At 46.7% G+C, this 27,294-nt stretch overlaps 1 protein-coding gene across 2 annotated transcripts in view; it reads left to right on the top strand.

Annotated features, from left to right (window-relative positions):
* Positions 1-19,564, top strand: part of ICK (intestinal cell kinase) — a 233,865-nt gene extending 214,301 nt beyond the window's left edge. For both annotated transcript variants that reach the window (XM_030198957.1, XM_030198958.1), the window contains one exon: positions 18,179-19,564. In XM_030198957.1, the coding sequence (XP_030054817.1) occupies positions 18,179-18,333 (155 nt within the window). In that variant the 3' untranslated portion in view covers positions 18,334-19,564. The remainder of the gene's footprint in view (positions 1-18,178) is intronic.
* The last annotated feature ends 7,730 nt before the right edge of the window (positions 19,565-27,294 follow it).

Below are 27,294 nucleotides of genomic sequence, written 5' to 3'. Positions count from 1 at the left end.
TCGCTGGACATGGGTGGCTGGAAGGAAGCAGGGGGAGGGGAGGGTCGCTGCACATGGGTGGCTGCAGGGGGGGCAGGGAACAGGGAGATAGGGATGGGGGCTCCACACACCACATGGGTGCCTGCAAGGGGGACAGGGGATACAGGATGGACACTGCAGGGCGGGCAGGGGGACAGAAGGGTTGGTGGTCATCAGGGGGGACAGGTGGGTCGATGGACATGGCTGGCCACAGGGAGAAACAGGGAAAAAGGAGAGGAGTGTCCTCAGACATGGGTGGCTGCACAGAAGAGGAGGGTCGCTGGACATGGGTAGCTGCAGGGGGGGCAGGGGGACAGAAGGGTCGCTGGACATGGCTGGCTGCAGGGGGGACAGGGGAGAGAGGAAGGACGCTGCACATGCGTGCCTGCAGGGGGACAGGAGGGATGCTGAGGGGGAGGGCCTGAGACCACATGGGTGGCTGCAGGGGGAGCAGGGGAGACAGGAAGGACGCAGCAGGGGGAGAGGAGGGTTGACGGGCATGGGTGGCTGCAGGGGGATGCTGGACATGGGTGGCTGCAGGGGGAACACGGGGAGAGGAGGGTCGCTGCACATGCCTGGCTGCAAGGGGCAGGGGAGAGGGAGGGGGTGAGGGGGTTCCTCACACCACACACGCAGTCACTCATTCTCTGTCTGCCACATACACTCTCACTCACACACTCACTGTCTTTGTCCCTCTCTGTCACACAGTGTCACACAGAAACACAAACACTGTCTCTCACACACTCTCTCTCTCGCACAAACACATACACTCTGTCTCTCTCTCTCTCTGACACACACGCTCCATCTCTCACACACGGTCTTTCTGAAACATACAATCCAATGAAAACCTTGCTAGCACCCGTTTCATTTCTAACAGAAACGGGCCTTTTTACTAGTACAAACTAAACAAAGAAATCTTATCTCATCAGAAAAGCCTCAGAAATATAAGTAGGCCTAATACTGTGCTTATAAACAATTAATCATTGTTTCTTCACCCAAAGTGTAATTAAACTCTGGAATTTGTTGCCGGAGAACGTGGTGAAGGCGGTTAGCTTGGCAGAGTTTAAAAAGGGGTTAGACGGTTTCCTAAAGGACAAGTCCATAAACCGCTACTAAATGGACTTGGGAAAAATCCACAATTCCAGGAATCTAATATAATAAAACGCTCCCTCAACGTTCTGAGGACAACGTTCTGAAGTCACTCAGACTCTCTCTCAGAACGGTTCGTAAGTTCGTGGTGGTGAAGCCACTGACGAAGACTCGCTGCCCCGCCCTCGCGTCAAACGTCATGACGTCGAGGGCGGAAAAAAAAAAACAGCAGCGAAGCGTCAGGGAAGGAGGCGGCGCTCCCGACCTCTAGCCTTCCTTTCGCTGTGTTCCGCCTTCTTCTGACGTCAAGGATGACGTCAAAAGAAGGCGGAACAGAGCGAAGGGAAAGCTAGACGTCGGGAGCGCCGCCTCCTTCCCTGACGCTTCGCTGCCGGAACCGCCACGGAGGTAAATTTAAAATGAAGAAAAAAAACAAAAACGCATGTTGGGGGGAGAGAAGAGGGTGGCCAGTAGTAGTAGTAGTAAGGGCAGGGGAGAAACGATAGCATGGATGCGAAGGGGGGGGGGGGAAGAGGGCGGCCCAGGCTGGAACATGGGAGAGAGAGGAGCATGGATGCGAGGAGGGGTCATGGAAGGGAGAGAGGGGACTTGCTGGAAAAGGATAAATGGAGGGGGCAGGGGACAGAAGAGCATGGATGGCCATGGATTGGGAGGGCAGGGCTCAGGGAGAGAGGGGAATTGCTGGAAAGGGATGAATGGAGGGGGCAGGGGACAGAGGAGCATGGATGGCCATGGATTGGGAGGGCAGGACTCAGGGAGAGGGGAATTGCTGGATAGGGATGAATGGAGGGGACAGATGGGCATGGATGGATAAGGATTGCAGGGCAGGCCTCAGGCAGAGAGGGAAAATGCTGGATAGGGAAAAATGGAGGGGCCAGGTGACAGAGGAGCATGGATGGGCATGGATTGGAAGGGCAGGACTCAGGGAGAGGGGAATTGCTGGATAGGGATGAATGGAGGGGACAGATGGGCATGGATGGATATGGATTGCAGGGCAGGCCTCAGGCAGAGAGGGGAAATGCTGGATAGGGAAAAATGGAGGGGCCAGGTGACAGAGGAGCATGGATGGCCATGGATTGGAAGGGCAGGACTCAGGGAGAGGGGAATTGCTGGATAGGGATGAATGGAGGGGACAGATGGGCATGGATGGATAAGGATTGCAGGGCAGGCCTCAGGCAGAGAGGGAAAATGCTGGATAGGGAAAAATGGAGGGGCCAGGTGACAGAGGGGCATGGATTGGAAGGGCAGGACTCAGGGAGAGGGGAATTGCTGGATAGGGATGAATGGAGGGGACAGATGGGCATGGATGGATATGGATTGCAGGACAGGCCTCAGGCAGAGAGGGGAAATGCTGGATAGGGAAAAATGGAGGGGCCAGGTGACAGAGGAGCATGGATGGCCATGGATTGGAAGGGCAGGACTCAGGGAGAGGGGAATTGCTGGATAGGGATGAATGGAGGGGACAGATGGGCATGGATGGATATGGATTGCAGGACAGGCCTCAGGCAGAGAGGGGAAATGCTGGATAGGGAAAAATGGAGGGGCCAGGTGACAGAGGAGCATGGATGGGCATGGATTGGAAGGACAGGACTCAGGGAGAGGGGAATTGCTGGATAGGGATGAATGGAGGGGACAGATGGGCATGGATGGATATGGATTGCAGGGCAGGCCTCAGGGAGAGAGCGCAATTGCTGGATAGGGAAAAATGGAGGGCCCAGGTGACAGAGGAGCATGGATGGCCATGGATTGGAAGGGCAGGACTCAGGGAGAGGGGAATTGCTGGATAGGGATGAATGGAGGGGACAGATGGGCATGGATGGATATGAATTGCAGGGCAGGCCTCAGGCAGAGAGGGGAAATGCTGGATAGGGAAAAATGGAGGGGCCAGGTGACAGAGGAGCATGGATGGGCATGGATTGGAAGGGCAGGACTCAGGGAGAGGGGAATTGCTGGATAGGGATGAATGGAGGGGACAGATGGGCATGGATGGATATGGATTGCAGGGCAGGCCTCAGGCAGAGAGGGGAAATGCTGGATAGGGATGAATGGAGGGGGCAGGTGACAGAGAAACATGGATAGCCATGGATTGGGAGGGCAGGGCTCAGGGAGAGAGGGGAATTGCTGGAAAAGGATGAATGGAGGGGGCAGGGGACAGATGGCCATGGATTGGGAGGCCACGGCTCACACTCTCTCTCTCATATACAATTTCTTTCTGACTCTCACTCTCACACACTCTGTCTCACACTGTATCACATTCACTCTCTATGTGCCACACAGTCACTCACACACTCGCTTGCTCTCATACACTCACTCTCACAGAGAATCTGTGTCTCACACACACTCTCTCTCTCGCCCACACACACACACACTCTCTCACACTGTGTCTCACATACACACTTGCACACACTCTTATTCTCACACACACACTCTCTCACAAACACACTCACACCCAGACTCACTCTCTCTCTCACACACTCACACTTTCACTCTGACTCTCAAACAGTCACTCTCACACAGTGCTTTTTTTGTAGAAAAAAAGGTGCCGGTACTCATTATGGGCGGGGTCACCACATATGGCTCCACCCCTATGTTAGCCACACCCACATTAACCACACCCCCTATACCAGCCATGGCGCATATAAACAGACATCATTGAAAATATTACAGTACTATAGGAGAAAAAAATAACGTGATTTGCTAAGTAGTAGTAGTAGTATACCCAGTGCAAAATAAGACAGCCAATGTAAATTCTCAAATTGGCCATATTAAAAACACTAAAATGAAAATAAAATGATTTTTTTTCTACCTTTGTTGTCTGGTGACTGTTTTTCTTTCCATATTGGTCCCAGTCTGTGATTCTCCTTTCCTTTGTTTTCGCTTAACTCTTCTGTGCCATTTGTCATTTTTGTCTCCTTTTTCTTTGCTTTCTTCAATATTTTTCAGGCTCTCTCTCTGTCCAGATTTAATTCATTCTTACTATCCATTCTTTAATTTCCTTCATCTACCTGTGGCTTTTCATCTTTTCCTCACCCTTGTTCTCCCCATGCCCCTTCCTCTTATTCTCCAGTCTTTCTCTATTCCCCTTTTCCATCCAGCAGCTCTGCTTTCTCTCCCCATCCTTCCAGTGTCTCCCCTATTTCTTTCTGCATTCTTCCATCCAGCGTCTTCCCTCTTTCTTTCTTTCTGCATTCTTCCATCCAGCGTCTTCCCTCTTTCTCCCTATCCTTCCGTTTTCCCTCTCTCTCCCCATCCTTCCATCTGTTTTCCCTCTCTTTCCTCATCCTTCCATCTGTTTTTCCCTCTCTCCCCAATCCTTCCATCTGTGTTTTTCCCTCTCTCTCCCCATCCTTCCATCTGTTTTTCCCCTCTCCCCAATCCTTCCATCTGTTTTTCCCTCTTTCTCTCACTCCCCAATCCTTCCCTCTGTTGTTTTCCCTCTTTCTCTCTCTCCCCAGTCCTTCCCTTTGTTGTTTTCCCTCTTTTCTCTCTCTCCCCAATCCTTCCATCTGTTTTTCTCCTCTCTCCCCAATCCTTCCATCTGTTTTTCCCTCTCTCTCCCCATCCTTCCATCTGTTTTTCCCTCTGTTTTTCTCCTCTCTCCCCAATCCTTCCATCTGTTTTTCCCTCTCTCTCCCCATCCTTCCATCTGTTTTCCCTCTCTCTCCCCAATCCTTCCCTCTGTTGTTTTCCCTCTCTCTCTTTCTCTCTCTCCCCCAATCCTTCCCTCTGTTGTTTTCCCTCTCTCTCTCTCCCCAATCCTTCCCTCTTTCTCCCCAATGCTTCCCTCTGTTGTTTTCCCTCTTTCTCTTTCTCCCCAATGCTTCCCTCTGTTGTTTTCCCTCTTTCTCTTTCTCCCCAATCCTTCCATCTGTTTTTCCCTCTTTCTCTCACTCCCCAATCCTTCCCTCTGTTGTTTTCCCTCTTTCTCTCTCTCCCCAGTCCTTCCCTTTGTTGTTTTCCCTCTTTCTCTCTCTCCCCAATCCTTCCATCTGTTTTTCTCCTCTCTCCCCAATCCTTCCATCTGTTTTTCCCTCTCTCTCCCCATCCTTCCATCTGTTTTTTCCCTCTGTTTTTCTCCTCTCTCCCCAATCCTTCCATCTGTTTTTCCCTCTCTCCCCATCCTTCCATCTGTTTTCCCTCTCTCTCCCCAATCCTTCCCTCTGTTGTTTTCCCTCTCTCTCTTTCTCTCTCTCCCCCAATCCTTCCCTCTGTTGTTTTCCCTCTCTCTTTCTCTCTCTCCCCCAATCCTTCCCTCTGTTGTTTTCCCTCTCTCTCTCTCTCTCTCTCCCCAATCCTTCCCTCTTTCTCCCCAATGCTTCCCTCTGTTGTTTTCCCTCTTTCTCTTTCTCCCCAATGCTTCCCTCTGTTGTTTTCCCTCTTTCTCTCTCTCCCCATCCTTCCATCTGTTTTTCCCTCTCTCTCCCCATCCTTCCATCTGTTTTCCCCTCTCTACCCAATCCTTCCCTCTGTTGGTTTCCCTCTCCCTGCCACGTTTCCCGCGGCACCAGCCCCCAGCGGCCGCTACACAAAGAAAAAGATTAAAAAAAAACTTCAAACCTGGCTGAAACGCAGCACCCTGGCACTGTAGACAGCCATTAGGCATTGGCTGTTGCCCCGCAGCCGCTCCTCCTCTTGCCTCTACGTCACTGCCCCTGGAGGAAGACCCCGGAGGAGCGCAGTGACGTAAGGCAAGAGGAGGAGCGGCTGCGGGGCAACAGCCAATGCCTAATGGCTGTCTACAGTGCCAGGGTGCTGCGTTTCAGCCAGGTTTGAAGTTTTTGTTTAATCTTTTTCTTTGTGTAGCGGCCGCTGCTGCTCAACAGGAGAAGCAGCAGCGGCCAGAAATGGGGGCTGGCACTGCGTCCGTCACGGGGCGGGGGGGAGCAAAAAAAAAAAGGTGCCGGTACGCCGTACCGTTGCGTACCGGCACAAAAAAAGCACTGCTCTCACATACACTCTCCCAAACATAAACACTCCGAGGAAAACCTTGCTAGCGCCCGTTTCATTTCAGTCAGAAACGGGCCTTTTTTTACTAGTAACATATAAAGAATGTTTGTACATTTGGGAAGCTTGCCAGGTGTCCTTGGCCTGGATTGACCGCTGTCGTGGATAGGATGCTAGGCTCGATGGACCCTTGGTCTTTTCCCAGTGTGGCATTACTTATGTACTTATAAGCACAGTATTGGGCCTGCTTATATATCATGGGCAGAAAAGCCTTCTAGCTGTAAAATGAAAGATAAAACTTCTCAAAAAAATGTCATGGAACTTAACTCTTGACTGTCACCGTTGTTGTTCTGTATTCAGTGTTCCAGCGTTCGATCAGACAGGCCATCCTTCAGGATAGGTTTGGGAATCAACTGACCTAGAGAGAGATTCTGAGCATGTGCACCTACCCCCACATGACAATGCCTGCCTGGTTCCACTCCAGTCTGTTCAGGCCATCCTGCCAGATGGTCAGATCCTGAAATTTTTTCTCCTCTTGCTTATTTTGTTTTTCCTTAGCTTACAATGATTTCTTTTTTCTCCTTTGTTTTAATTCCTTCATTTCCTTTGTCCATGGCGTTTGATGCTCTGGGATTTTGGGCTTCTTCAGTGCCCAGCCCTCAACCCTGGCTGTGATGCTGCATTTATGGGAGCTACCAGTATGATTCCAATTACTACTACTACTTATCATTTCTGTAGCACTACTAGACATACGCAATACTATACCCAAACATGTAAGAGAGAATCTCTCTCAACAATCCTTCTCGACAGAGCTTACAATCTATTCAGGACAGACAAACAGGACAAATAAGAGATTTCATTTATTCTGGGAATGATTAAAACAACATGGGTATTAAACAGGCAAAGAAAGGCTTAAAATTTAAAAGCAGCCTTAAAATGTAGGCTTTTAGCTTGGTTTTGACTAGGGCTAGAGGTAGATAGCAAGTCATGCTGTATTCCAGGACTGTGGCACAGCAATGTGGTGTCACGTCTGTGGCCGTGACCACCCTCAGACTTACCTTGTTCCTGGGGGTCAGCTTCCTAGCTGGCTCCTGTTTCTTCTGTCTGTCCTTTCTGAGCTAGCTCTGGCTCTCTGTACTGGCTGCATCCAGCAGCATGACACTAATTGCCTCACTATACTGCACCTGTGGGTGTTGCCTGGGTTAGCTCTCTCTCTCTCTGTTCTGGCTGCTTCCAGCATGACTCTAATTGCTTCACTACACTACACCTGGGTGTGTGAAGCCTCTCTGTGTTTCACTGTGCTTTCTGCCTGCTCTGTGGTTTGTGCCTGAACAGCCTCCGTATTTACTTAGAGATTGCTGCAGCTGTGTCTCTGGTGTTGAAGGGCTTTATTAATCACTTAGAGACTGCAGCCTTTGCCTTTGCATCGTATAAGGTCCCTGGTATGCTAGAGTGCTCTGTGCACTGCTACATTGTCCAGTTCTGTGTGATTGCCTAGTGTTTGACTAGTTAGCTTGGGCACAGCCTTGCTTGGTAGCCTGTGTACAGCTTTACTAGTTCTTCTGTGTTTGCTCGGTGTTAGTTCCTAGTGTTTGCCTAGTTAGCTTGGGCACTGCTCTGCTTGTTAGCTTGTGTACAGCTTCTAGGTCTCCTGAGTTTAGCCTCTGGTTTTCCCCGGTGGGGTTTCCTTGGTTTCTGGAGCTTCAGCCCTAGTCTTGTCCTTTGCCAGTTCTCCTTGTTACTGGAGCTCCAGCCCTAGTCCTGCTATTGGTTCTGACCCTTGCCTGTACCTATCTACTGCTCTGCTAGCCGCCTGCCCAGAGACTCCTGCTTTGAACCTGACCACGCCTGTCTCTGCCTATTGCCTGTACTCAGATCTTCTCTGCCAGCCACCTGTCTTGGACTTTTGCCAGAACCCGGACATTCCCTGCCTACCTGTCTCACGTTAGCCTAGGTACCTGGGAGCACTGCTGGATCCTGACTACGGTTGTTCCTGTTGCTGGTTCCAGTTCTGGTTTTCCTGTAAGCCCTACCGGCTGCTCAAACCTGAGGACTCAACCCTCGGGGAAAGGCAGCTAAGCGTAGGTGAAGCCTACTCCAGTGTGTTCCGGTCCGGTGCGTTCCAGTCCCGAGTGTTCCAGTGCAGGGCTCCAGTCCGGGGTTCCAGTCCAGCCTTGTCTTTTCTCTGCTCCGAAGGTGATCTTGCATGCCACTGCCGCTCCTCGGCCATGGTCCAAGGACTCACGTACCCAGGGTTCCCGGGGAAGAAGCCTGACAGAATGCCAAGGTCCTCGAGAACACAACATGTGGAAGGAATGGAGACTGCAGTTGGCGGTAAAGGAGAAGAGCACAGATATGTCTTACCTGATGAGTGGCTTTCCCATGAGGGGTGCAGGGAGAAATAAGGGAGGAGAGATACTGGGGAACTGCAGAATGACTGTACTTGTAAGTCAGTAAGAGAAGTTTGAACTGTGTGCAGAAGCAGAGAACCAATGAAGTGACGAGAATAGGGCTGTTATGAGTGTAGTGACGTTAGCAGAGGTAAGCTGTACAGCAGAATTTTGAGTAGACTGAAGGGGAGAGACCTGGTTCAGTGGGAGATCTATGAGGAGTAGGTTACAGTAGTCTTAAGGGGGAATGATAAAGAGTGTGGATAAAGGTCTTTGTTAGTATGTTCAGAAAAAAGGAGCACACTTTGGTGAGGTTATAGGGAAAGAAATGACATGTTTTGGCAGTCCAAGGAATTTTACCTTCCTAGCATTCACTGATGTTACATTTACTCAGTCAATATCAGGGTAATTTAAATCACCCATTATTATTGAGTTGCCCAGTTTTTAGCCTCCCTAATTTCCTTTAACATTTCTACATCAGTCTGTTCATCCTGGCCAGGTGGACGGTAGTACACTCTATCCTTTTCCCCTTTACACATGGAATTTCTATCCATAGGGATTCTAAGATGTTGTTTTGTGTCCTGCAGAATTTTTGGTCTATTTGATTCAAGGCCCTCCTTAGCTTATAATGCTACCCCTCCACCCATTCAATAGCTGGGTGGCTGGTGGACATGAGGTTCGCCTAGTCACTTGCATGCCTGGTGCGAAGGTGGTGGACCTCATGCATCACCTAGACAGGATCTTAGATAGTGCTAGGGAGGAGCCGGCTGTCTTGGTACGTGTGGGTACCAATGACATAGGAAAATGTGGGAGGGAGTTTCTGGAAGCTAAATTTAGGCTCTTAGGTGGAAAGCTGAAGACCAGATCCTCCAGGGTAGCATTTTCAGAAATGCTCCCCATTCCACACGCAGGATCCAAAAAGCAGACAGAGCTCCGAAGTCTCAGTGCTTGCTTGAGACGATGGTGCAAGGATGAGGGATTTAGAGAAAGAGTACCATTGTGGGAAAGGGGGAGACTGTTCCTAAAATATGGGCTTCACCTTAACCATGATGGAACCAAGCTGCTAGTGCTAACTTAGAATTGGGGGGAGGGGGGAGCCAAGAGTCATCCAGGAGCTCATGGTTCAGTGTGGAGTATCCTTGAAGGATACTATTGAAACAGGACACTTAGGGAATCCCAGTATAGAGGTTTCAACAATGCTGAATAAGCCAGGTGTGCTTAATGAGAGAGCAGGATAAAGGATGCACATTATCCCTGTCAACTTCTAAGCAGCTTGTAGATCCAAGGAAAAAACACAATTTGAAGCACCTGTATACAAATGCTAGAAGCCTGAAAAATAAGATGGAAGAGTTAGACTATATAGCACTAAATGATGAGGTAGATATAATAGGCATCTCAGAGACTTGGTGGAACGAGGACAATCAGTGGGACAATGTGTTAATTGGGTACAAATTGTATTGCAATGATAGAGAAGATCAAATTGGAAGGAGGATTGTGCTATATGTTAAGGAGGGAATTGAGTCAAAATACACATGAAACAGATAGCAGCGTGGAATCATTATGGATAGAAATTCCATGTGTGAAGGGAAGGAGTATTCTTGTAGAGCTGTCCTACTGTACGCCAGGACAGAACATATAGACAGATGAAGAAATGTTTACAGAAATAATTAGGAAAGCTGGCAAATTGGGCAACAGTATAATAATGGGTGATTTCAATTACCCCAATATTGACTGGATAAATGTTACATCAGGGAGTGCCAGGAAGATAAAATTTCTAGATGTAATAAACGACTGCTTCTTGGAGCAACTGATCCAGGAACCGACAAGAGGGGGAGCCATTTTGGATCTTGTCCTTGGTGGCATGCAGGACATAATATGAGAGATGGCAGTGTTGGGGCCCCTGGGAAACAGTGATCATAACATGATCAAGTGTGAGCTATTATCTGGGACGATCCCACAAATGAAATCTACTGTAGCTGCATTTAATTTTCGAAAGGGCGACTATAATAAAATGAGGAAAATGGTTAAAAAGAAACTAAAAGGATCGGCTGCAAAGGTTAGGACACTAAACCAGGTATGGATATTACTCAAAAAACCATCTTGGAAGCCCAGACCAGATGTATTCCACGTATTTGCAAAGGTGGAAAGAAGAGAAAATGACAGCCAGCATGGTTAAAAGGTGAAATGAAAAAGACTATTTCAGCCAAAAGGATGTCCTTCAAAAAATGGAAAAAGGACCCAAATGAAGAAAATAAGAAGCAATGTAAGCACTGGCATGTCAGATGCAAAGCATTAATAAAGAAGGCTAAAAGAGAATATGAAGAGAAACTTGACGCACAGGCTAAAACTCACAGTAACAACTTTTTCAAGTACATCAGAAGCAGAAAGCCTATGAGGGAATCCGTGGGACTGTTAGATCATGAATGAACAAAACAGGCACTCGGGGTGGACAAGGCCACAGCGAAGAAACTGAATGAATTCTTTGCTTCAGTCTTTATGGAAGAAGATATAAGAGATCTGCCTGTATTGGAAATGGTTTTCAAGGGTGATGATGACAGAGTAGTAAATCACCTGGACTGGATGGCATATATTCAAGTGTACTCAACTCAAGCAAGAAATTGCTGATCTGCTGCTAGTAATGTGTAAACTGTGATTAAAGTTGTCCGTAGTATCTGAATATTGGAGGGTGGACAATTTTGATTCCAATTTTTAAAAAGGGTTCCAGGGGTTATCCAGGAAATTACAGACCGGTAAGCCTGACATCAGTGCCAGGCAAACTAGTGGAAACTATTATAAAGAATACAATTTACTGGGACAGAGTCAGCATGGGTTCAGCCAAGGGAAGTCTTGCCTGACCAATTTGCTTCATTTCTTTGAAGGTGTGAATTAACATGTGGATAAAGGTGAGCCAGTTGATGTAGTGTATCTAGATTTTCAGAAAACATTTGACAAAATTCCTCATGAGAGTCTCCTGAGAAAATTAAACAGTCATGGGATAGGAGGCAATGTTCTGGTATGGATTAGGAATTGGTTATTGGACAGAAAACAGAGGATAGGGTTAAATGGTCATTTCTCTCAGTGGAAGAGGATAAATAGTGGAGTGCCACAGGGATATGTATTGGGATCAGTGCTATTTATCGTATTTATAAATGATCTGGAAAAACTGGAACAATGAGTGAGGTGATTAAGTTTGCAGATGACACAAAACTATTCAAGATTGTTAAAACACATGTAGGCTGTAAAAAAAATTGCAGGAAGACCTTAGGAAATTGGAAGACTGGGCATCTAAATGGCAGGTGAAATTTAATGTGAACACATGCAAAGTGATGCACATTGGAGAGAATAATCCAAATCATAGTTACCTGATGCTAGGGTCCACCTTGGGAGTCAGAGTAACATAGTAAATGACGGCAGATAAAGACCTGAACGATCCATCTAGTCTTCCCAACAATATAAACTCATTTTACATGGTATGTAATACTTTATATGTATACCCGAGTTTGATTAGTCCCTGCCTTTCTCAGGGCATAAACTGTAAAAGTCTGCCCAGCACTCTTCCTGTACTAAGTTCTGAAGCTAACGTCGAAGCCCCTTAAAATTTACACTCCAGCATATCCATATCTGTTCAGTCACGATCAGGGCACAGACCGTAGAAGTCCACCCTGCATCGGTTTTACTCTCCAGATACCGGCGTTGCCACCCAATCTCTGCTAAGATTCCGTAGATCCATTCCTCCTAAACAGGATTCCTTTGTGTTCATCCCACGCATGTTTGAATTCCATTACCATTTTCATCTCCACCACCTCAACAACCAAGAAGAAGAACTAGGTGTCATTGTAAATAATACACTGAAATCTTCAGCTCAGTGTGCAGCAGCGGCAAAAAAGCAAACAGGATGCTAGGAATTATTAGGAAAAGGGATGGTAAATAAGACCAAAAATACTATAATGCCTCCGTATCACTCCATGATGTGACCTCACCTTGAGTATTGCATTCAGTTCTGGTTGCCATATCTCAAAAAATATATAACAGAACTATAAAAAGGTTCAAAGAAGCGTGATCAAAATGATAAAGGGGATGGAACTCCTTTCATACGAGGAAAGACTAAAGAAGTTAGGGCTCTTCATCTTGGAAAAGAGACAGATGAAGGGAGATATTATGATTGAGGTCTACAAAATCCTGAGTGGTTTAGAATGAGTAGAAGTAAATCGATTTTTTACTTGTTCCAAAAGTATAAAGACTATGCAACACTCAAGAAAGTTACATGGAAACACTTTTATAATAGGAGGAAATATTTTTTCATTCAACTTATAATTAAGCTCTGGAACTCTTTGCTGGATGATGTGGTAACAGTGGTTAAGATATCTGGGTTTAAAAAAGGCTTGGACAAATTCCTGGATAAAAAGTCCATAGTATGCTATTGAGACAGACATGGGGAAGCAACTTCTTTCCCTGGGATTGGTAGCATAGATTGTTGCCACAATTTGGGTTTCTGCCAGGTGCTTGTGACCTTTCTTGGCCACTGTTTTGAAACAGGATACTGGGCTAGATGGACCATTGGTTTGACCCAGTATGGCTACTCATATGTTCTTATGAGCGTATCTAGAGACCCCTGCACTGTCACTCACTCCTTCACATACCATCCCCCTCAGCTCAACTATACCAGGTTGAGCGCCTGCCACTTCCTTGACCACTTTGTCTAGGGGTTGAGAGCTATCACTCACTAGGGGACCCAGGGAGAACTACTAGGAATCCCTGAGACTGTCCAAGGACCACAAGTATACAACAGCCAGCTCAGTCATGCCATGCTTTCTGCATCCACACATGAGCAGGGCAAGGTAAATACTGCAACCATTGTGCCCTGTCACACCAGTGGTCATAAACTGTCTAACTCTCATTATAAGGGAAAGTCTGTCCAGTAGAAAGTAGCTGGATTAGGATTCCATCCACCAGTTTTGCCCCAATCTTCTCATCCAGTGGCTGTTATTAATCCTCATCCTAAGTACATAAGTATTGCCACACTGAGACATCAAGCCCAGCATCCTGTTTCCAACAGTGGCCAATCCAGGTCACAAATACCTGGCAAGATCCTGAAAAAGTTTAATGCATTTTATGATGCTTATCCCAGAAATAAGCAGTGGATTTTCCCAACTCAATGGTCTATGGACTTTTCCTTTAGGAAGCCGTCTAGACCTTTTTTAAACCCCACTAAGCTAACCACCTTTACCACATTCTCTGGCAATGAATTCCAGAGTTTAACTACACATTGAGTGAAGAATGTCCTTGGATTTGACAGAAGCGTATTTGCACATTCCCATCTCATCAGCGTTTCCTTCGCTTTGCTGTGTTGGGTAAACACTTTCAGTTCTATGCTCTGCCATTCGGGCTTGCAACAGCACCATGGACATTTTCCAAGGTCATAGTGGTGGTGGCGGCTGCTCTGCAGAAACAGGGTATCTTGGTCCATCCTTATCTGGACAATTGGTTGATTCGGGCAAAGTGGCAACTGCACAGGTGGTAAGCTTTCTGGAGTCTTTGGGCTGGGTGGTGAATCCGGCCAAGAGTCACTTGTGCCTGTCGCAGACTCTGGAGTACCTGGGAGTTCGCTTCAACACATCTATCTACCTCCTGCTCGGATTTCCAGTCTCCAGCTTCAGAATTGGTGGCTTTTGTCCATTCCAGCTCTGACAGCCCGTTCTTACCTTCAGGTACTGGGTCTGATGGTGGCAGCGATAGAATTGGTCCCATGGGCCAGGGCACACATGCGGCAGCTGCAGATGTCTCTTCTGTCTCATTGGTCTCCGCAGTCGCAGGACTTAGAGGTTTCGTTGTCTCTGACGGAAGACCCCCGCCACAGACTGCAGTGGTGGCTACATACTCCGAATCTGGAGAAGGGCATGCTTCTGGAGCCTCCAAAGTGGATAGTTCTCTCCACGAATGCCAGTCTTGTGGGGTGGGGGGGCTCAGTGCCTCGGCCAGATAGCTCAGAGCCGTTGGTTGATAGAGGAAGCCCGTTGGTCTATCAGTTGGTTAGAGATGAGGGCGATTCGGTTGGCCTTGGCGTCTTTCCAGTCTCTTCTGGTCGGAAGGGTGGTAAGGGTTCTGTCCAACATTGCAACGGCAGTAGCTTAGGTCAACCAGCAGGGTGGAACAAGAAGCTGGGCAGTTACAGAGGAGGTGGCATTTTTAATGCGTGGGTGCAGTCCCATCTCCTGAATCTCTTGGCAGGTCACATGGCCGGAGCGGATTTTCTGGGCTGGCACACTCTGGATCCTGGAGAGTGGTCCCTTCATCGCTCGGTTTTTCATCGCATAGTGTTGAGATGGGGGCAGCCGCTGATGGATCTCATGGCATCGGCTGACAGTGCTCAGGTGCCTCACTATTTCAAAAGCCGATGGAACCCTTGGTCAGAGGGGATCGATGCGTTGGTTCTTCCATGACCTCCTCAGGTGCTGCTGTACGTGTTCCCTCTGTGGCCGCTGATAGGAAGGGTTCCCCAGCATATCGAGCGTTATTCGGGTCCAGTGATTCTGGTGGCTGCAAATTGGCCACAGCGTCCTTGGTTTGGAGATCTGGTGCATTTGATGGAGCACGAGCCTCTTCCTCTGGGGGAGGCAGTCCTCTTGTGTCAGGGTCCAATAGTCATGCCAGACCCCTCTCCGTTCTCGCTTACAGGTTGACTGTTGAGAGGAACCGGCTCAGGAAGAAGGGTTTTTCCTCCAGAGTTATAGATACTATGCTTTGGTCGTGGAAATGCTCCACCTCGTTGGCTTATGTACACGTCTGGCGCATTTTTGAGAGTTGGTGTCAAGATCGATCTTGTTTTCCTCTTTGCACGTCTCTGAGATTTTGGAATTTTTGCAGGATGGTTTCGACAGGGGTCTGGCCTTGTCCTCTTTGAAGGTGCAGATTGCAGCCTTGGCCTGTTTCTGGGAGAAGGTGCAGGGTATGTCCTTTGGCTTCTTTGGACGTTGTGCGGTTTTTGTGGGGAGTAAAATTGCTTCAGTCTCCACAACGTCCTTTGGTCCCTCAGTAGGATTTGAATCTCGTTCTTGAGGCCCCCTCGTTCTTGGTTGGTGCCCCCTTGGAATCCTGCACCTACAAGGATCCCAGCCTGAAGTTGGTCTTTTTGGTAGCTGTTTCCTCTGCCCGTAGGATTTCAGAGTTGCAGGCTGTATTGTGTAGAGCTCCGTTTTTACTGTTTTCCAAGGAAAAGGTCTCGCTGTGTCCGGTGCCTTCCTTTTTGCTTAAAGTAGTGTCTACTTTTCATGTGAATCAGGTAATTTTGTTGCCGGTGCTGGGAGATAGGGCAGGGGATTCTTCCCAGCGGCGTCTCGCAAAGCTGGATGTTTCGGCGAGTCTTGAGATTTTATCTGAAGCAAACGCAGGATTTTCGTTCCTTGGACAGGTTGTGCTGTATGGGGGGCCTAAGAAAGGTGCGGCCGCTTCTAAGGCGACTATAGCGAGGTATCTAAAAGAGGCGATTGCTTCAGCTTACTTGCTTAAGGGTCGCGCTGTTCCTTCTGTGCTTAAAGCTCATTCCACTAGAAGACTAGCGGCTTCCTTGGCAGAAAGCAGTTTTATTCCACCTGTGGATATTTGCAGAGCGGCAGTTTGGTCCTCTTTGCACTCCTTTGTGAAGCATTATAGAGTGGATGTGCAGGCGAAAGAGGATGCTGGGTTTGGTGCAGCAGTTTTGACCTCTGGGATTCGGAGATCCCGCCCTTAGTTGTTTACTGCTTTGGTGCTACCCAAGCTTCTTGACCGGTCTGGAGGGTTGCTGAGGAAGGTGAAATTAGACCTTACCTGCTAATTTTCTTTCCTCTAGACCCTCCAGACTGGTCAAGAACCTGCCCTGTATTCCTGTATGTCTGTATTTCAGTATTTAAATATTGTGTTTTTGTTTGAACCGGAGTTGCTGTAACTGCTACAGGGTTTATCTCTGTACTTTCTGTGCTAGTAGGTTCTGGGAATTTTTCCTGGAACTTGCTAACGGCAGATTGGGACGCAGGTTGTGCTCCATCTGTAGAAGCTTTTCCCCTGTTTGGGGAGGAGTTCCGAGTACAGGGTTCTGTGAGATTTTTCTTGTTTGGAGCTTGTTTTCTCCTCTGCTTTGTTATCGGTATACTGGCTGGTTGGGGGTTCTGCACAGGTTATTTGTACTGTGTTTAAAGTTAAGTGTTCTCAGTCTCCCTCTGCTGGTAGGTGTGCATAACCCAAGTGTCATCTGGAGGGTGAAGAGCAGTGATGGCGAACCTTTCAGAGACCGAGTGCCCAAACAGCAACCCAAAATCTAATTATTTATTGCGAAGTGCCGGTACTCATTATGGGTGGGGTCACCACATATGACTCCATCCCTATGATAGCCACACCCCCTTACACCAGCCATGGCGCATATAAACAGACATCATTGAAAATATTATACTAGTATAGGAGAAAAAAATAACATGATTTTCTTTCATTATAAATCATTTCTGTAAGTTGTTACAGCTCCAGTATACCCTGTGCAAAATAAGACAGCAGATGTAAATTCTCAAATTAGACATATTCCAAACACTAAAATGAAAATAAAATTATTTTTTTCTACCTTTGTTGTCTGGTGATTTTGTTTTTCTATCCATATTGGTCCTAGTCGCTGATTTTGCTGCTCTCTATCTGTTCTCTTAACTCCGTTTCCAGGGCTTCCTTTCCATTTATTTCTTTACTTTCCTCCTTTCTTCTTCGTTTCTTGCCCTCCATCCATGTCCAGCAACCCTCTTCTCCCCTCCAGCCACCCTCCTCTCCCCTCCAGCCGCCCATGTCCAGCCACCCTCCTCTCTCCCCCTGCCCTCCCCTCCAGCCACCTTCCTCTCCCCCTGCCCTCCCCTCCGGCCACCCATGTCCAGCTACCCTCCTCTCCCCCCTGCCCTCCCAGTGGCAGGCCTCCCTCCCACCCAGCACTCTCACCCAAGCACCAGGCCTGCCGCACTCCCACCCAGCACCAGGCCATCCACCCACCCAACACTCCCACCCAAGCACCAGGCCTCCCAGCCACCCACCCCCCAGATCTCCCACCCAGCACCAGGCCGACCTCCCTCCCACCCACCAGGCACCAGGCCGACCTCCCACCCACCTGGCAGCAGGCACCAGACCACCCTCCCTCCCACCCACCCGGCGTCAAGCATTCCTTCGTCCCTCCCTCCCACCCGACATCAGCCCGCCCAGCCTCAGAGTTTGAGAGACGGAAGGCTGAAGGCGCGCCAAACCAGCAGCACGCTTTCACTGCTACTGCTGACGCGGCTTTAACAGCGACAAGGGAAGACTTTTAAATTTTCTGCTCGGAGGGAGGGAGGGAGGGCGGGCGGGCTGGTGCCGGGTGAGAGGGAGGGACGAAGGAATGCTTGACGCCGGGTGGGTGGGAGGGAGGGCTGGAACGGGCTGAGGCGACCAGCGGCGTGCGTGCCCTCTCTGGCACGCGTGCCATAGGTTCACCATCACCGGTCTACAGGAAAGAAAATTAGCAGGTAAGGCCTAATTTCACCTTAGGTGCTAACATGTGCCTAATGCAGCAAAAATGGCTTAATACAGGATGCAGTAAATCATTTTGCATTAGTTTTGCCACTGTAATTTTTTTTTTTTTTGGAGGGGTGACATTAAAAAAAAAACACATACAAGCTGTTTATTGCCCATGTCACACTGACTTCTGGATCCTTGTCTCTTTTTTTTTTTATTGCCAGATTATTCTTCATTGAAGTCTGTAAGACCTCACCCAAATCAGCCAGTGTTTAACTCATCTTCAAAGAGCCCTTCAGGCTTAATGCCTAGGCCACCACCTGCCCAACCTGTCCATGGGAGAACTGACTGGGCCTCTAAGTATGGAGGCCACCGCTGAGCTGCAAAAAGCATCATTTTAATGCAATCTGTATGTTACTGATGATTCAGACGGTGAAGCTACATTCCCATAGGTGGGTATGTTTGTGATGCAAGAATGCACAAGACTCATCAGCCAGCAAAACCTGAAGAAGGGCTCCTTTGGATTTATTTCCTTGCAGTCTGATACTTTTTTCTATAGGCTTATTTTGATATCATGAAGAGGACCAACAGTTTTTCTCCATGAAAACAGTTTATATGTATTTCAAGGTTTGTTAAGCATTTCATTTTCTAAAATAGTTTGGTAAGATAAAAATAATTTTATAAATTTGCACTGACAGTTTGTTGAGCTGTTTTTATACATGTAAATACAGTGGACTGAAAGTGCTGTGACTTCTCCAGCAGGTACTGTACATTCCGGCATATTCTTCAGTTTCAGACAGTAGAGTGCTTTGGCACAACATGCCGAGCAGAGCAGTCACTGGGCTGGTGGAATAGCAGATTAAAGACACATTTTGTCTGAGACACTACATGCATAGGGGATGGAGGTCAACTTTGGGCTAGATGACTTCTTGCCCTCCAGTGCAGTGTTTCTGTTGGTCTCATCTGCCTGCAGTACTAATCTGCTACCCCTGGAAGAACATCTTCATTGTAAACTTCAGTGGACTGAGGAACAGCTTAGTTCAGGCCTTTCCAGTTAATTTGGGATTTCATTTACTACCTAAAAATGCAAATGCTCCAGTTGAGAGCCTGCAGGCATTTCTCTACCAAATACTTTATAAACTGTTGTGCTAAAGGTGCTATGCTTTTGAACTAAGCATATTTTTTGTAATGTTTGTGCAATAGTTTCGTGATAACATGTGCAGCTGCAGAGTTAACATTTCACTTGTGTTATTTTTTACTTTTTTCAAGTGCAAATAAATACAGATACTTGCCTCAGACCTAGATCTCTACCTGTATGTGTCCTGCACAACCAGGGAATTTCAACCAGCCAACTTCATTAGCTGATTTGGAAGCATAATAGAACCCTGTTTAGGCAGTATGGTGCCAAATGTATGAACATAACCTGTAATGTATGGGCAGTTCCTCAAATGGACTGAGATATTTAAGCTACAAGGGCTATGACAAAACTGACTCAGAAACAGACTGTATACATAATATTGTTTCACTTGCAGTATCTGCTATATATCCTCCTATATAATAAAACGCACCTCCAACATTCTGAAGCTGACTGCATGGCTGAGGCATTCCTGCTTTCTGTATCCATCTCCTGAATTGACATCACGTACTTCCGGGTTCGTCACAAGCAGAAGTGACCAACCACACGAGGTTTCTCAGCTTCAGAATGTTGGAGGTGCATTCTATTAAATAGGATTGGTCAGTTCCTTGAAGCACAGCCAGAGCTCAGCGTCCTGCACAGTAACGCTCAGACACCAGAGAGAGGGGGGGGGGGGCTGACACCAGAGAGAGGGAGAGAGGGGGGGCCTGACACCAGAGCGGGGGAGGGGGAGGTATCTCTGTCACACACACACTCTCTCACACACTCTCTCTCTCTCACAGTCAATGTCTTTCTCTCTCTCACTCTCATACACTGTCTCTCACACACTCTTATGTCTCACACTGTATCACATTCACTCTCTATGTGTCACACAGTCACTCACACACTCTCTTGGTCTCACAGAGAGTCTGTGTCTCACACACACACTGTATCTGTGTGAAACACACTCTCTCACACTCTCACATACGCACTTGCACACACTCTCATTCTTGCACACACACTCATTCTCACACACACACTCTCTCACAGACACACTCGCACCCAGACTCACTCTCTCTCTCTCACACACACACACTCGCACATTCACTCTCTCTCTCACACAAAGTCACTCTCACATACACTCTCTCAAACATACACACTCCGAGGAAAACCTTGCTAGCGCCCGTTTCATTTGTGTCAGAAACGGGCCTTTTTTACTAGTGTGTATATATATATATATATATATATATATATATATATATATATATATGTATATATATATATGTATATAAATTTTGCTTATAGTATGGAAGTATCATTTACTAGATAACCTCACAACAGCTTTTAGTCCGTAATGAAGTGGTAATATCAGTATGACAGGGGCAGCCACTTTGGGCTAGATTCTATATATGGCACCTGAAAAATCTGCGCCAAAATAAATATGCTTAAATTTAGGCATAATTTGTAGAATAAGCGTAAATATCCATGCAGATTATAGAATACGCTGAACGCCCATCTGCGCGGCTAAATTTAGTTGTGGGGAGTTACACCAAGTAAAACGATGTAAATTATGATGCCTAAATTAGGCGCAGACCAGGTATATTCTATTAACACATATAGATTTGAGAAACACCCATGACCTTCCCATGCCACTCCTCCTTTTCAACTATGTGACTTAGAATTTATGCACATCATGTTGCAGAATATGCTTACACAGTTGTGTGTGTAAATTCTAATTCATGCCAGTTGGCATCAATAATTGCTTTTTAAGTGGCAGTTATTGGCGCCGATTGACTTGTTAACTAATTAAGTTGTGCACCCAAATCCAGAATTTGACTGAATTTGCGTGCACAACTTAAGTCACGCTATATAGAATCTGGGGATTTGCGTCTTCCAGGACAACAAACAGGTCTGCCCTTCTATATAGCTACACTATGCAATTCTACTCTGATCTTTGGCCTAGCTCCATGGATAGGGTACAGGTGCATACAGAGTGTTTTGTCATTTCCCAGAAACAGATGACAGCCTTCCCTGCAAAGCAGGCTTTAAAGCAGCAGTGCCTCCTACAGCAGATGTTACCAGAAGGTTAAAATGAGTTTCCTCCACTCCCAGGAGTCTCCTCTGTATGTCTTTTCAGTTGTTTTCACTTGTATTCTTTCCAGGCCAGCAGACGTTGGAAAGAATTATACAAATGTGGTTGAGAAATGCCTGCCTGCGGGAAAAATAACTCTGAAAGTTTAACAGTATGGTATAAAACATGGCATGTGAGGAAAATGGGTGAAAAGACACATGGATTTCTAAAATAGGCCAAATTTTGACCAGAAGTTCCAGAGAAATAAGCACCCCACTCCCCCTCCCCCCCAAAAAGGGCTCAATGCATTTCTGTTGGAGAAGGTCAGCTTCTGCATCATAGGAACTTATATACAGTAAAATACAGCAGTTAGGGAATTCCTTCTTTCATACTGCCTCTCCCTAGTTCTCTACTCTCCTAACTCCCCCCCCCCAACAATCCCCCCAAACAAACACACAACTGGCTCACCACCCTGCAAACTCTCCCTGCCTCTTAAACTATTCCCCTTCACAAAAAGCTGCCCCCATCCCATAATCTGTTACCAACCCAAACACTACCTTCTGTGACTGCCCCCGTCCCTTTAAACTGTTTTGATCCCAAAAAACTACCCCCTCCAACTTCCCTCACCCCCCAAAACTACAGTGCACAACTGCCTCACCACTCCACAAACTACCCCCCCCCCCCCCCCAACTATCCCAACACAGCAGGGTTGGAAAAAATTCCATAGCCATGCTCTGAATGTTTTCCCTACTTGTAGAGATTATATTTTCCATTTCCTGTTAAGATTTTTGCCTGCCTTGATCCTCTCTTCCCATTCAGAACAACTATTAATTTTATTTTTTAAATCGTGAAATTGTGTAGTTTGGTTTATCAATAAACACTGTGAAATAAATCTCAAGTAAATACATATGTAGTATCTGTAAGATTCATCCTTATTACATAACTAGGAGTGGCCAAGTGGTTAGGGTGGTGGACTTTGGTCCTGGGGAACTGAGGAACTGAGTTCGATACCCAGCACAGGCAGCTCCTTGTGACTCTGGGCAAGTCACTTAACCCTCCATTGCCCCATGTGAGCCGCATTGAGCCTGCCATGAGTGGGAAAGCACGGGGTACAAATGTAACAACAACAACTAGTAGGAACTGACATACCAGCATAGCTACAGAGTGGCCTACCCTGGTGCCCATCTTTAATTGGATCCTCTCAAAATCTCATGAAAAATTGGGGATTTTTTTTGTGGGAAGGGGGTTGTTTTGTGTTTTTACTAATTCAGAAGAATGTGGGAGTCAGCCATAAAAGTAGAAAGTCCCCTGTGTGCCTTAGCCAGATTTGATTACAACTGAAGGAGCTCCTGGCACTGCTGCTTTAAATGAAATGAACATGTAGTATTTGACCATGCTTTGCACAGTATCTGAAAAAGAAATAGATTATACATAAGGTTTGGCATTTATATATAGCCAACCCTTTGAATAGAGACCTGAAGCCCCTTGGCAAAGGGAAAAACAGCTGCTGTAATGACTTTCTCTGTACTCAGCTTTGAGTCCATGCCATTTCAATAATTATAGAAAAAGAAACAATGTCTAGCCTCACACCCAATACAAAATGTCTCTGCTTATAAGTGGTCCAGTTTTGGGCATTGATAGAATTCACAAATAGGTGAGTTTTGGCCAGGCCTTATTTTAGAAGCCTCCTAGTCTTATCTGTATGAGAGGGAAAGAAGCACATTGTTTTCTCGAGGGGTCCTTTGAATATTGCTTGTCATTGGCAAACTGATATCACAATGGCAGCGATACAGAGTTCATGCCCATCATCACTACCACAGCCTTAGTGGAGCTGGGAAGCATACCTTCAGTCTTCTGCTTTCCAATTAGTAGATTAACCCCGTACTTCTCACCCTTCTCACAGAATCACACTTTACAGTCATGTTTTCAGGATCACCACAATAAATGTGCGAGAGATTTGCATACAACAGGTATCCAATATATGTAGATTTATCTTATGTATGTTCATTGTAGTAATCCTGAAAATCCAGCTAGCTATGGAGTGTTGAGAGTCACTGGATTAACCTACTACTTCTGAACCTCTGGGCGAACCCTGTTGTATGATTTGGACATTTTTTATGCAAGCAATTTTAGGAAATGAATATACCAGATTTTATTTAAATGTTCTTTATTTTTAATGGGTTCAGAAGTAATTTGTTACTTGGTGCCAATTAAGAAAAACTGCAGCATAAATCTTGCAGATATATACATGTGACCAAATGTGTTATTTTTATAAAGCAATATATATTGTTGACCGTTTCTTTTAACAATCAACAGCAATTTTTATGTGGAAATTGTTTCAAGATTTTTGTTTTGGAAACTGCAGCAATGTGTGTGTGTACCTAAATATGATGATCCCAATGCAATAAAATGGAAGTTATACAGTCTGACTGTACACTATTGTATTTATTTCCTGCAGAAAATTTCATGTAAAGTCAGCAGTACAGATTTGGGAGAGGGAGAGCTGCTGAAGTACCATGTCGAGTTCATCACGTATTACTAGCTATAGTTCTGCATTTTTCAATTCTATCAGTACTCTGGGATGGATACCATCCGGTCCAGGAGATATGCTACTCTTCAATTTGTCAAATTGCCCAATTACATAATCTAGGTTTATAGAGATTTCATTCAGTTTGTCCGACTCGTCAGCTTTGAATACAATTTGTGGCACCAGTATCTCGCCCAAATCTTCCTCGGTGAAGACCGAAGCAAGGAATTCATTTAATCTCTCTGCTATGGCTGTGTCTTCCCTGTAGGTCTCCTCTATGTACCTCTCATCATAGTACTGAAAGAAGATGAAACTCTTATAAACAAGTAGCTAGGGTAACACTGGAAGTTATAGTACTCCTAATACAGAAAGTGGAAGTATTCAAGAAGGCCTAAGCTTAATAAAGCCCAAAAGTTTTCAACAGCATCAGAAAGGGATACTAGAGAGTAAAGTAAAACAGCAGGCATATGCTTTCATTTGGAATCATAATCTAAATACCGATTCCATGGTGCCCGTTCCTGCATAGTTCTGTAACCAGCATACTATACCATAAACTACACCACCTCTAGCAGGAGAAGATATTTGAAATGCTCATTTGTTTATCACAAATTCCACAATATTACAGTTAATATAGATAATATAGCAATAATGTACCATGGGGCATGTGGTTAATGATATATCACCAGCAATGGCTATCCTTAATGAGAATACTCGTCAAGAAATACTAAAATTCAAAATATTAACAGGTTAAATGTCTTAAGCCAAAATGTCCTTTAAGTAGACCAGTCGTGACTATAGTATGAAACGTTGCTTCTGGGTTCCCAAAGAGATAACAAAAAGGTATTAGTACTTTAGCTCAAACACTTAAGAGTCAGTCACAGAATGCTCCAATGTAGGCAAGGGAACTGATGCTTTTTGGCAATGGGTAAGATGAATCCATGATGACAGCCCTTGAAGCTTACATGCAGAGTATCCAACGAGCAGCACTTGACAGGGTCCTGTGAACTTTGGGGAGAGTGCTATAGCAGGCCAATGGTTCTTAGAGTAGTCCCAATATCCTGGTTGCGGTTGTGGGTATGATGTACCAACAACTTTGTACAGTACTTCCTGGAGCCTGAAATAAAGGAGCAGAAAACAATACTAAGTATAAATGTTTACAATAGGTTAAGATACAACTCACAGTAATTGAGGATCTGCTGGTACCATATGATATAAAGGCCCTGTCATTGGGTGCCCAGTTATAATTTCACATGGGATAAGGGCTTACCTAGTTCTCTGGTGTGAATTGCAAATTGACATAAGGGCAAAGGGCAGTGAAATTAGCCAATCAGAGGCCCAATCAGAAGTTAGGGCTCTCAAAGAGATACTGCATCTCCACCCCCCACCCCCCTTTAACAATTAGGAGTTCTGTGTAGCCCAGTTGAAGATGGAGGGGAATGGACCCCTGAGTTCTGGCAAAGATCTGAGATCTAGTTTCAAAGAGCGGCCTCTGCGGCCTGCAGTCCATCAGTGGTGGTACACCAGATCTACAGCTTCTGCAGTGGAGTCAAAATCTGGATGTAATCATAAAGAGTTGAGAACAGTACACATAGTAGCAGCAGATGCATGAGTCAATTGATGCAAATAAAGAGCAATAGGGCAGTGGTGTAGCTATGGGGGCCTGAGCCTCCCCAAATTGGCTGGCGCACCCCCTGCCAGCTGAAGCGTTTCACCAGCACTGGTCTCCACCACATTGTCTGCCCTGCTCTTCCCCTCTCGTTGCTGCATGCTCATTTTAGGGAAACAGCATGTGCATGCTCAATTTCATTAAAATGAGTGTGTGGGATGTGAGGGGAAGAGAGAGCAGGGCAGGCAATGTAGTGGAGACCAGCGCTGGATAAACATTTCAGCTGGCAGGAGTTGGGGATCTCCAGCCAAAGTATGTGTGGTGGCAGCAGCATTGCTTCAGCTGGCGGGGGTTGGGAACCCCCCACCAGCCAAGGTATGTGCAGCAGAAGCAGTGGTTGGGGACCGGCACTGGCGGTTGGGGGACGGTGGGGAGGCAGACCAAAATGTGCCCCCCATTTTGTGTTTTGGCCCCCTCCCACCTACGCCCCTACAATAGGGTAGAGTAAAGATGGAGGGAAGACATAATGATCACCAGATTTCCACAGTCCATCAGAGGTTCTGATTGCCCCCCATGTATTCCAGATGAGCTGGTCCTGCAGAGAAGCCTGAGGAGAGTAAAAGTCAACTAAATTTTGCAAAGTGAGAGACTGGAGACAGAGCAGGTACAACACATAACAGTAACAAAACCAGGGCGATATGAGTGTCTAAGGAACAGTAAGTATCTTTAGTACATGCTGCTTGGTAACTTAAACATAATAACAAATCATCAACATATTGGACCAATTTGGAGGACTCAAGCTGAATATCCAGATATAAAAAAAGGAGGCAGATCATATAAAAAGGTAGTCTTTAATGAAGTAAAATGCTCCCAGGTTAACATTGATCTACACACCTCCAGGAACAAGAACATTACCTATATCGTATCTGTCATGAAATGCCTAGCCACCCACCTGGGGTTACCCCATGGCCACTTAGAGGGTCTACCCCCCAGCACAGCTCAGGTCTGCCTGCACCTGCCACTCGTGCTCTACACTAGCACCCTCCTCCCACAGACTGGGTCACAACCACCTCTGGGCAAGTCTCCTGCTCTCAAATTATCCCCAGTGATATCTAGGTTACTGGAGGCCACACTTCAGTGTCCTACAGTTCCCAGAAAGCACTCACAGACCCAACACATAAACCACAAGGATTCTTTATCAGTCCAGACAAAGAGGCAATAAACTAAATTGTTTATTGTCTTTCAAAATTTAACAGTACAAAAAAATGTGCAATCAGCAAACAATAACAGGTAAGTGAAGTATGGATCAATTATAACACTAACTAAACATTAGTTTACTTTCTAAAAAGTACCTGAGGAGATCAGGACATATAGCTGCTCACCAGTTATCAAATCAGGGGCGTAGCTACGGGTGGGCCTGGATGGGCCCAGGCCCACCCAGTTTAGCCTCAGGCCCGCCCAGAAGCAGATCCAGTTGCCGTGACCGTCTCCCACCCCTGCCGCAGCGCTTCATTTAATGTTGTCGGCGCTGCTGTTAGTTTCCCACCCCCGCGGCGGCGCTTTACACTTTACCTGACGGCAACGCTACAGATGCAGCGCTGATGTCCGACGTCCTGCTCCGGGCCTTCCACGCTGATGTAATTTCCTGTTACGGAGGCGGGACGCGGAAGGCCCCGGAGCAGGACGTCGGACGTCAGCGCTGCATCTGTAGCGTTGCCATCAGGTAAAGTGTAAAGCGCCGCCGCGGGGGTGGGAAACTGTAACAGCAGCGCCGACAACAACATTAAATGAAGCGCTGCGGCAGGGGTGGGAGAGGGTGAGGAAGTCAGTGGGGTGCTGCGTGCTGGCCCAGTAAGGGGAGGCAGGGAGGGGAGGGAACAGAAGGGTGCTGGACTTGCAAGGGGCAGAGGGTTGGAGGGAAGGGAGAGAGATTTTGGGATTTGCAGAGGGGAGGTTGGAGGGAAGGGAGAGAGGTTTTGGGATTTGCAGAAGGGAGGTTGGAAGGAAGGAGAGAGGTTTTGG

The sequence above is a fragment of the Microcaecilia unicolor genome, chromosome 3, assembly GCF_901765095.1.
Source record: "Microcaecilia unicolor chromosome 3, aMicUni1.1, whole genome shotgun sequence".
NCBI classification, from domain to species: Eukaryota; Metazoa; Chordata; class Amphibia; order Gymnophiona; family Siphonopidae; genus Microcaecilia; species Microcaecilia unicolor.
The sequence above is the reverse complement of the archived record's forward strand: the minus strand, read 5'-3'. Positions and strand labels throughout refer to the sequence as shown.